The sequence below is a fragment of the Halyomorpha halys genome, unplaced genomic scaffold (assembly GCF_000696795.3).
Source record: "Halyomorpha halys isolate HHAL.00 unplaced genomic scaffold, Hhal_1.1 Scaffold323.1, whole genome shotgun sequence".
NCBI lineage: Eukaryota > Metazoa > Arthropoda > Insecta > Hemiptera > Pentatomidae > Halyomorpha > Halyomorpha halys.
Genome location: NW_027106378.1, coordinates 553482 through 565932, shown reverse-complemented (window position 1 = coordinate 565932; position 12451 = coordinate 553482). Strand labels below are relative to the sequence as shown.

The 12451-nt window shown below is 31.9% G+C and overlaps 1 protein-coding gene across 1 annotated transcript in view; it reads right to left on the bottom strand.

Annotated features, from left to right (window-relative positions):
* Positions 1-347: 347 nt before the first annotated feature.
* Positions 348-12451, bottom strand: part of LOC106681263 (zinc finger protein 431) — a 15319-nt gene continuing 3215 nt past the window's right edge. Inside the window, exons 4-6 of the mRNA XM_014421497.3 lie at positions 11921-11971; positions 11560-11607; positions 348-5254 (exon numbers count right to left, since the gene is read on the bottom strand). Coding sequence (XP_014276983.1) covers positions 3630-5254; positions 11560-11607; positions 11921-11971 — 1724 coding nt within the window. The 3' untranslated portion in view covers positions 348-3629. The remainder of the gene's footprint in view (positions 5255-11559; positions 11608-11920; positions 11972-12451) is intronic.

The following is a 12451-nucleotide window of genomic DNA, read 5'->3' as shown; positions in this document are numbered from 1 at the left end:
CCAACAACCAACGGGCGTTGATGACCAGGCTGTTAAACGCCCTTTCAATACTAACAAACAAACAAAAAAATGAAGAACTACAGACACTTTTTCAATTCAATTTTTATTGTATTTTAAAACTTTATAATACTTTCCTTATCTAGGAGCAATAGGAAAATAATGAATAAAAAATATATAAATACAAATAGATCAATAGAGTCAATTGCAAAGTGATGGTTCTGATTCACATAAAAATGGATCGCGTGACCGAGAGGTATTATCTGCCATGTTTGTTTTGCTAGTTGTTCCCCAGTTGCCGCTTTCCAAGTATTCATTCTTAAGAATTCTAGCACAAACAATAATTAGAAAGTGACACAAGGAAATCTTTTAAATACTAATATTTTTTTTCTTTTCAAATCATTGGACACCAACAAATAATTAAAGAGAAAGAGATACACAAAATACTCCTACACAAAAAATGTCCTATAAACTGCAATAAGTAGTAAAAATAGTTCTTAGGTGTAAAATAGAAAAATAAATAATAAAAAAAAAATTAAATAAAATAAGAATCACAAAGTAAAAATATGTATACATAACTAAGAAGTGAATATACTAAAGAAAAAAAGTAAATGCATTTAAACAATGTTCCTAAATAAGTAAATACATATGTGCATAATAATTAAAAGATGTATGAGAAATTATAGAGCGCGGTAGCCCCTGTGTAAGGCGCGTGACTACAAACTCCAAAAACATCTGTATTTCATAAACCATTTGATGTAAAGATGTCTATTAGCACACAAATTAAACCTATTTTAATGTACTATCAAGTAGTTCCATACATTTATCTTCATAGGAGTAGTACTTTTCATATTTGCTAAAATAAATTGATTTATAGTTGTTCGGACAAATTTTTATTTGCCAAATTTATATTCATATGTGAATATCATATAAAATACTACCCCCAAAAGATAAGTGTCATATAAACTACTTTATAGTAAGTTGAATTTCCTTTATTTTGAGTGCTGGGAGACATATGTGCGTCTTATGGGACTAGAGATATATTTTTTCAATAATCAAACATTTTATACTAACAACTAGAAATAAACATTTTGTGAGTTTATTTTGTCAAATATCATAAAAACTACTAGTTCTAAAAAGATAAACATCATTAACTATTTTAGAATAAATTTAACTAGATTTAATTTGAGTGCTGGCAGACATCTGTACCTCCTATGGTTTCTGAAATGAAGTTTTTCAAAAATCAAACTTATCGTCCGAACAATAAATCAATTTACTTTAGCAAATATCATGAAAACTACTATTCCTATGAAGGTAAAGGTCATAAACTACTTTATAGTACATTAAAGTAGGTTTAGTTCGAGTGCTAATAGACATCTGTACGTCACATAGTTCCTGAGATATGGATTTCTCAAAATAAATTCACTAACTACTAATCTTTCAGTAGATTTTGAAGAAATTTTACTTTTTGAAAAGCTATATCTCCAGAACTATTGTACGTAAATAGCTCTTTTAGGGCTAATATTTCGGAAAATCTACTCTTCTTTAAATAATGTTCTCTAAGATTTTCTAGTGTTGTTGGTAGTTTTTATGATATAGAGCTCCAAATGAAAAATTAATGTTTTTTTAAGGTTATGAAACAGCCCCCATTTTTTTAATTCCCCTATACTTGGCAGACTCATTAATTTTGACTAGTAATTATACATAGTTTTCATTGAAGTAATCAAAAATTGGGGTGAAATAACTAACTTTTTTTCTTCCCAGCTCTTGTACTATTAGTCTAGCACAAATTTCTTTAAATATTTCTCAGCATTTACAGGACACTAATGCTAAAACTATACAAATGCGAAAAATAAAAGTACTTGTTAATGATAGTTCTGCCACTTCTTATAAATTAAATTATTTAAAATAAAATCACTCGTGTTTTTATAAACAAAACTAATTTTTATTTATTTTTAAACAAAAATTTTTAAAATTTGAGAAAACGTATCTTTTTCTTAAGTTGACGAATTCTTTTAGTTCACGAATTCTGCTAAATAAGATGCTGGAATTCCAATTTGTTCCTCTCCTTCTTTTGTTTTACCATTCAGCTGATCCCCAAAACCTTTCTATTTATTGCGTATTCGTTAATATCTTTGGATCAACAAAGTGATATTTATGCTTTACCTTTACAGTTTGCTGTTGGTAGCCCTCTCTGTACAAATTCATATATTTGATTATTTCTGATAATGTAGTTTCTGATCTGTCCTTAACCAATTCTAAAAAACATTCATTGGTTTCTCAGCCAATCCCTCCAAAAAACCATTATTGAGGAAAGACATGTCCTACGTTACACTTCTTTTTCAAAAAATAAATTTTCATCTATTTCTACAAATGTATCATCTCCCTCAGTACAAGTTTGATTTTTTTCAATTTTCTATATACTCAAATCACATTCCAATCAACCGTTGTGGGTTGAGACACTTCAAAATGTTTTAAACAATATTTTATACTTGTTGATTGCTCACACCATGAAGAAATAAAGTTTACTGCAGTATCTAAACTTACTTTGGAATCAGCAACTCATGTTTCAGTCCTTCTTCTGATGCTTTTCCAATAACTTTGTTTGTAGTATCTCCGATATACTTTAACAGAATAAAGATGAATTTGATGATCGTTTGAACACATCTTGGTAAAAGTTCTTTATCCTGAAGGAACACAATTTCTGTTTTCTAATCATTAACCACACATTTTTTTTTTTTAATGGGTACATTTATGAGGTTACTTTTTAAAATGAATAACAATAGTTGTCAATAACAAAACAATGAACATTTTTTTTTAATATTAGATAAATTATTATTCTAACGTAGCGATACTATAATTGAAGAGGTAAGAGTGTGAAGGGGCTATATAATATTTTTTGTATCTTCAGTGTGGATGAAGGGTTGAGGAGGTGGTTATCTAGCTAGTGTGAGGTACTCTAACCTCAAAATCCAATTAATAACTGAGATACTGAGATAACTAGGTGTAAAAGAGTTATGTATGTATACTTCAAAACATAACAAGCTCCAACAAAAAAAACTTGAACCTTGTTTTATTAAAATTATAACATACCCCCTTCATTCACTTACCCATTCAATTAACAAGTACCAAAATAGTGAACAAAAAAAAGAAAAGAACAAAATTTATATATCATGATATACTTTGAAACAATCTAAATGCAGGAGCATTTTGGACCTAGGAATATTTTTTAGAACAATTACATAATTATTTAATGAAGAATCAATTAAACAACAATTAAATTATCTTAAAACATTTTATATACTAATGTTAAACACTAGAAAATAATTCAAACAAAAAATCACAAAATAGTAAACCAAAATGTATACATAAACATTAAAGAATCACTGCAAAGAAAAGAAAAACAACATAATAACAAATCTTTAAATGAATACTTTTGACACTAATTAACATACAAACAAAGGAAAACATCCAAGAATCATATTATGTCATCATCAATATGATATTATTTACTTAATCGTTAGGAAGAAACTATTATATCACCTATTTGAACTGCACTGTAATCACAATGGGGACATTTATGAGGCTAATAAACTGAACGGGCATTCACATTTATTTTTGAAGTCTAATGGCTACTGACCTGTAGCCACAATAGAATATCTATGAGGCTCATCACCTGTATGGTAGGTCTTTACATGAATTTTTAAAGTGCTCTTCCGAACTGCACTGTAGTCGCAATGAGGACATTTGTAAGGCTTCTCACCTGTATGACGGGCCATTACATGGATTTTTAAAACGCTCTTATGAACTGTACTGTAGTCACAATGGGGACATTTATGAGGCTTATCACCTGTATGGCGTGCCATTACATGACGTTTTAAATGATGCATATCAACTGCACTGTAGTTGCAATAATGACATTTGTAAGGCTTATCACCTATATGTTGGGCCTTTATATGATACTTTAAATTCCCAACATGAATTGCACAGTAATCACAATGGGGACATTTATGAGGCTTATCATCTAAGTGGCAGGCCATTATATGTAGTTTTAAATTATTCTTTTGAACTGCACTGTATTCGCAATGAGGACATTTATGAGGCTTATTACTTGTATGCCGTGCCATTATATGCATTTTTAAAACCTTCATTACAACTGTGCTATAGTCACAATGGGGACATTTATGAGGCTTATCGCCGGTATGGCATGCCATTACATGAGTTTTTAAAGAGTTCTTTTGTACTGCAGTGTAGTCACAATCGGGACATTTATGAGGCTTATCACCTGTGTGACGTGCCATTATATGATTTTTTAAACCACCAATTTGAACTGTACTGAAATCGCAATGGGGACATTTACGAGGTTTATCATCTGTATGGTGGGAAATTATATGATTTTTTAATGTACCTTTCACAACTGTCCTGAAGTCACAATGGGGACATTTATGAGGCTTATCACCTGTATGGTGAGCCATAATATGATTTTTTAAAACCTTCATCTGAACTGCACTATAATCGCAATGGGGACATTTGTGAGGCTTATCACCTGTATGGTGTGCTATTATATGATTTTTTAAAATCTTCATCTGAACTGCACTATAATCGCAATGGGGACATTTGTGAGGCTTATCATTTGTGTGGCGAGCCATAACATGATATTTTAAATGACTCACATGAACTGCACTGTAGTCACAATGGGGACATTTATGAGGCTTAACACCTTCATGGCGGCCCATAATATGTATTTTTAGAGTGCTTTCTTTAACTGTACTATAGTTGCAATGGGGACATTTATGAGGCTTGTCATCAGTATGATGGGCCATTATATGATGTTTTAAATGGCGCATTTCAACAGCACTGTAGTCACAACAGTGACATTTATAAGGCTTATCACCTGTATGGCGTGCCATTATATGATTTTTCACAGTGCCTGCTTGAACTGCACTGTAGTCACAATGGGGACATTTATGAGGTTTATCACCTGTATGGTGGACTTTTATATGAATTTTTAAATTACTTTTTTGCACTGTACTGTAGTCGCAATTAGGACATTTGAAAGGCTTATCACCTGTATGGCGGGCCATTATATGAGATTTCAAATGATTAGGTCTTGATGTTCTATATCCACAATGAGGGCATTGATGATGCTTTTCGCTTTTACGATGAGACTTAACAAGTTTATTCATATCACCATTCTTCTTAGGTTTCATGACAGGCTCATGGACCTTTTCAGTTTTCTCAACTGAATTCATGGAACCTGTAAACAGAAAATATTATAACAAAATAGACATCTTGATATTTAACAATAAATTAGTGCTAATAAGACAATATGTGAATCAAACCAAGAAGTGTTCCATCTGAGGAAACAACATTAAATTAGGATTTGACTATTAGTTCAAGAGAAAGAGCTGTAAATGTGATTGATTTTATTTATAGAAGCCAGAGATAATCTGTTTAAAGTGATGTGCAACTGTAGACCCTACTTGAAAGATATACATCAACAGAAAGGATATAACAGCCGTGTGGGTTGGAAGCATAGATCTCACGATGCCAGTTTCAGAATCTTGTGGGTTTGATTCCCACCTGGAGCAGTTAATACTTATTTCTTGAGTCTCGAGAAATGAATATTGACACTCCCACCTTAGGTAGCGGTGGCAAAATAGGTCAATAATCAGAAGGAAAATATAAAAATGGAAAGCAAGGAAATATTTATATTCATATCAGTAAATAAGTGTTCCTAAATAAAAATACGATATAAGAACACCAAAGGTTTTAACTGAGAAGCAAGTAAGATAAGAAGTTTTTGTTCCAATTCATATTTATTTTAATTTCACAATGTTAATGTTAATTTCACAATATATTGTTCAACTATTTTTGTTCCATTCCAATGCTCTATAGAACATTGTGGCCAACAATTCTCATTCTGATCTTACAAGAAACAATTTTATTATAAGTAGCTAACCTTATGAGTAAAAAATAATATATTTAAAACATAAAAATAATATAATTAACTACTTATTTAATCAGGAAATAATTCTTGATTTGTTTAGGACAAAAATAAAGAGGAAATAAAGAAATTGGAAATTTTTTCAAAAATTAAAATTTTCTTTAACAACAGTTGTTTTCGTTAACTGTTTAAAGTGATGTGCAACTGTAGACCCTACTTGAAAGATATACATCAACAGAAAGGATATAACAGCCGTGTGGGTTAGAAGCATAGATCTCACGATGCCAGTTTCAGAATCTTGTGGGTTTGATTCCCACCTGGAGCAGTTAATACTTATTTCTTGAGTCTCGAGAAATGAATATTGACACTCCCACCTTAGGTAGCGGTGGCAAAATAGGTCAATAATCAGAAGGAAAATATAAAAATGGAAAGCAAGGAAATATTTATATTCATATCAGTAAATAAGTGTTCCTAAATAAAAATACGATATAAGAACACCAAAGGTTTTAACTGAGAAGCAAGTAAGATAAGAAGTTTTTGTTCCAATTCATATTTATTTTAATTTCACAATGTTAATGTTAATTTCACAATATATTGTTCAACTATTTTTGTTCCATTCCAATGCTCTATAGAACATTGTGGCCAACAATTCTCATTCTGATCTTACAAGAAACAATTTTATTATAAGTAGCTAACCTTATGAGTAAAAAATAATATATTTAAAACATAAAAATAATATAATTAACTACTTATTTAATCAGGAAATAATTCTTGATTTGTTTAGGACAAAAATAAAGAGGAAATAAAGAAATTGGAAATTTTTTCAAAAATTAAAATTTTCTTTAACAACAGGGAGGGAGGTATTTCTCACTCCTAATTTACTTAGTACTTAAAAATACGATGGGTTAATTTAAAGCTTAGAAACTTATACCAAAAATGAAATCATGAACTGTAAAAAGTAACATAATTAGAGTAGATGAACTTTTCATTTTTTTTTTTTTTAATTTCATTTCTCCCACAAGGGAGAAGTGGAATTAACCTATTTGGACACTCAGATCAATTCCCCAAGCATTGAACGTGAAATTCAGTGCAGGATTGACTTCGATAACAGATGTCACTATGGTCTAGTAGAACATTTAAAGAGTAGAGTAGTAACCTGATCCAGAGATATCAGCCTATTCAAGGCACTAATAAGACTGGTATTCAAATATTCTGCTGAATAATACTACTACTATAACCAGGAACTAGCATTATAAAGATTTGACAGGTCAATTCTGAGGAAAATATTGTGGTCATTGTGGTCAACTGGTCTGAATGAGTTCTGGTGACAGTGAACTAGTGCTCAGTACCAGTGCATGGAAGCAAGTTCTCACCTGGGATGGTTTGGCATGTCATGTGAATCCCAGAAGACCGGATCCTAAAAAAAATGCTAACAAAGGAAAAGCAGAATGAGGTCATGGTGGGTGAGTAGTGTGGCAAAGAATATCCGCTACATGTTTTGGATCTGGAATTGGAAAGCAATAGTACAGAATAGGGTTGAGTGGTAATTAATTTAGAAAAAGGCATTGTCCCAATGAAGGATGTAGTACCATATAAGAAGATGAAAACCTGGAAATATATTAGCGAAATCTATCGTTTATCCATTTTTCACTTTCACTTACCTACACATGGAATATATAGTAAGAGAAGTAATGCAATCGTGCAAAATTTTGAGCTCAAGGCTTCAATAGAAACACATTTTATAAAAGTCCTAGTTTCGCAAAATGGTCTGTGTTAACGCCATATTTTATAATTAATTTGTCTTTTATTGTAAATAGTATTTAGTTAGGATTAGTGTTTAATTTAATTTTTTTTTCTGACCTAGAAAAAATTTTAAAAAAACAAAAAATTAAATATATACAAAGAAAGAGATAAATGTATATAAGCAGGCAAATATGAATCTTATTTTGCCAGTGTGGCATTGTAAGATAGGCTGCCGGGTCCGCTGAAGGCAGTGTATCGATGCTGGTGTATATTGCCTTTAGCATACAAGGAATAGGGAGGAGCTATTCCGGCTGGATTTAATTTAATTACATTTATTTTTATTTATATTATTTTAATTGGAATTTAGTTATTTGAGAAGGAAAATAAGTATTTAGATTGGTGTGTTATAATTAAGTAATAGACAGTTGCTACAGGTTGACAACTGTCACTAAGGCGTCGCCTAGCAACAGGCCGACCATCTTCATTTTTAGGTGAGATCCAGCTAATTAGTGGTTATGATAGGGTATAACCAGCCCTGTCTGCTTTTATAATTTAATAATTTGGACATTTTTAGTGAGTTAACCATCATTACAGTCTGAAACCAGACCTTTTCTGCGTTTCTGGCCATTGAGTTGTTGATATGAGTTGTTTCTAATTAATCGGCTCGCATAATTCATAAAAACAACTAGTCCCTGCCCACCCTCAATAAGTGCCAGTGTGGCCATCTTGGCTTTTGGACATTTCGACTGTTTATGAGCCATTGCACTAACTTTGAACCACTTTGTTAGTTGAATTTAGCTACGTTGAACTATATATGATGCATTGTGAAATTAAAATAAATATGAAATAGAACAAAAACTTCTTAGCTTACTTACTTCTCAGTTAAAACCTCTGGTGTTGGAAGTTCATGTTGATTGGGAAGTTCATCTACTCTAATTATGTTACTTTTTACAGTTCATGATTTCATTTTTGGTATAAGTTTCTAAGCTTTAAATTAACCCATCGTATTATTAAGTACTAAGTAAATTAGGAGTGAGAAATACCTCCCTCCCTGTTGATAAAGAAAATTTTAATTTTTGAAAAAATTTCCAATTTCTTTATTTCCTCTTTATTTTCGTCCTAAACAAATCAAGCATTGTTTCATGATTAAATAAGTAGTTAAATATATTATTTTGAGGTTTCAAATATATTATTTTTTTCTCATAAGGTTAGCTACTTATAATAAAATTGTTTCTTGTAAGATCAGAATGAGAATTGTTGGCCACAATGTTCTATAGAGCATTGGAATGGAACAAAAATAGTTGAACAATATATTGTGAAATTAACATTAACATTGTGAAATTAAAATAAATATGAATTGGACCAAAAACCTCTTATCTTACTTGCTTCTCAGTTAAAACCTCTGGTGTTCTTATATCGTATTTTTATTTAGGAACACTTATTTACTGATATGAATATAAATATTTCCTTGCTTTCCATTTCTTATATTTTCCTTCTGATTACTGACCTATTTTGTAATTTAAGGTGGGAGTGTCAATATTCATTTCTCAAGACTCAAGAAATAAGTATTAACTGCTCCAGGTGGGAATCAAACCCACAAGATTCTGAAACTGGCACTGTGAGATCTATGCTTCCAACCCACACGGCATTCATATCCTTTCTGTTGATGCATATCTTTTAAGTAGGGTCTACAGTTGCATACCACTTTAAACATTTTATTTCTGGCTTCTATAAATAAAATCAATCACATTTACAGCTCTTTCTCTTGTACTAATAGTCAAATCTTAATTTGACGTGGTTTCCTCAGATGGAACACTTCTTGGTTTGATTAACATTTTGTCCCATTAGCACTAATTTATGTATGTATTAAACAATTTGAGTAACACATTTCAGCTATCCCAAAGGATTTATTGATTAACAATTTCAATTACATTAAAATTATTTTTAAAAACATTCTGAATCATAAATTTCCTACCTTATTTTTAATATCACAGATTCCATTTCTGCTTCCTTTGTCAAATTTAATCTTAGTCAATAAACAATAAAACATCATAATTAGGGAGCACTATGTACCAATCAATTAACTTTTTATTATAGTGTGTTAAATTACCTATTGTTATCACAATTTCACTTAATATAATTATTCAGTTTACAATGCGAAAAGAGGGAACTATTTATACTGACACATTTGCCAATCCAATATCACACAAGCAAGGCAGTGCTGCAACGTCTCCGGCATGTAGGCATTGGCTTCACATTTATACGAATGGATCAGCTGAATGAACGGTAAGAAATGCTGGAGCAGCGGTTTACTGAAGAGATTTCAAATTTAGTAATGCAGTAGATAAGAATGATACAAATTTTAATGGTGAGATAGCAGCTATCCTCATCGCCTTAAGAGCACTGTCTAGAAGGCAAATCCAAAATGTTGTCTTCACTGACTCTCAAGTGGCTAACCTTGCTATTACTAACACGCGAGAAATAATTTCAAGTGCTGTTTTGGAATGTAAATCCCTCTTCCACGACCCAACATTTTAAGGCATTGATATATGTTCCTACAGTGGATTCCGAGGCATTGTGGAATTTCAGGAAATGAAGAAGAGGATAGTCTTCCCAAGCAGGAGGCAACATTGCCACAATCAGTGCATCCAAGATCCTATGACTCGATAAAAAGAATGAAAAGGACTGTAGCGAGAGGAAGCAAGCGGTTGGACCACAACTCATTAGAGCGCTGCACCTCGAGCCTCACCGAAGCTCTCAAATTTACATAATACTTTATTTTATAAACACATTGTCATTTTTATATATTAATAATGTCTGTACCTAACACTTAACAATGTCAATAGAAGGATTAATAAATGATACCAAAACAATGCACGAACATATCTTAAGTAGACATGCACCGACCGCTTCTCGGTCCAGCCGCATGGACTAGGCCTATAAATAAAGGGGGTCTAAATCCCCCTCTTTGATCTTTGATCCACATCCTTCCCAGGCCTAGTTCTAGCACTGGTGGTGTACGTACACTCTGCTTGAGATAGAGAATTTCATTTCCAATCTATTCTCACAAAAGTTGTTTTTATGTACGTACATCATACCTAAGATGATGGCCTATCTCCTCTCCTTCTCTCCAGCAATCTAAGTCCGTCCGCTTCATCTCGGCAACTAAGATTGTAACCTGATCCTTAGCGGTTGCACTGTTCCGTCCGCTTCATCTCGGCAACCAGTGTAATTTCCCGTCTCTCCCCAGCTCTAGTCCGTCTGCTTCATCTCGGCAACTAGAACTGTTACTCTACCTCAAACTCTCTCACCTAAACCTCCTCTACCTGAGTCAGTGTCCAGGGCTCATCCCCTAGCACAGCCTTCCTTTCTTACCCATTATTGAATACGCCTTGTCGAGGGCCTTCTGTAAAGTGTATATCAGGCTGGAGAACCGCCTAAGACCAGACAACCCCGACAGGACCTTAATTTAGGAGGAAACAAAAACAGCATATATGGAAAGGGTGGAAAGGAAAAGATATAAGAATTTAATACAAAATCTCCCAAGAAGAGATACAGTAGCTTGCTTCCGCCTGACGACTGGCCACCATTACCTGCAGAGTCATCTCCACAAGATAGGCCTGGCTCAGGATCCTATGTGTGTGTGTGCAATCAAAAAACATTTGCCAATGAGCATTTTAAAAAATCTAATATATATATATTGGGCAGCAAGACGTCGAATGTTCGAACGGCCAACAACTTTGGCATAAGAAAAAATAAAAGTTTACTATGCCTATTACAATCTATATGGACATTTTTATTATAACTGATAAACAAACCCGTCTCAAACAAGATATTTAATTATACATTGATTTTAGTTTAATGAGCCTCACCAAAATAAATCTGCACCCCTTCCTCTTCTTTTATATCGATTGTGGGAACTGAAAAAAAAAAAAAATACTAATAATAAATACTAACCAGCTTTAACCATTAATTAAATGCCTAATTAATAACAATTAACATTATTAAAATTAATAAAAAAAATCAATTCATAAACATGATAAAGAAATTAATTAAAATAATTTCTCACAAGTAGAAACATCACATCTCAATGCTATACTGGTCTACTTTAAGAGAAAAACAAACAATTTTTAACCACTATGAAGTAATTAAAAAAAATATATATATTAGTTGTCCATTAGGGATTAAACAAATAAAATAAGAATATATAATTCATTAAAATAATATGAATACCTTCATCGGGGAGAATTAATTCTTCTTCTTGTTTCACATAATTCAGTCCATCTGCAAACAAGTAAAAATATTTTAGAAATATTATATAGGAAGTCAGTATGAGGAAATAGCAAGTAAACATACTCGGGGTGTTAAGTGATGTAACAGGAAAACATTCAAGTTTATTTCAAGGGTCTCAAGGCTAAAAACTGAATGTTTAACATAAAACCTGAAATAGTATTAGTTCACAACTGTTATTCCGACCTAGCTGGCGGGTGTCTACTAACCTATACACAATAAAATAGTCGACCATAGTTGCGGGTTATTATCAGAAATCATAAAATAATTTATATTTATGAGAAGAAGTTCGGGTTCTGTCAGCAAAAAAACAAAAAAGGACATAACAACCATAACTCAGAGAAACATAAAAAATAAAAGGAAAATAATAAACAAACAAACTTGAAAATATACATAACAATAAATTAAGTAGAAAGTAGTTAATTGATAAGAATAGAAGTAGATTCTAGTTGACTGATAACCATAGAAGATAAA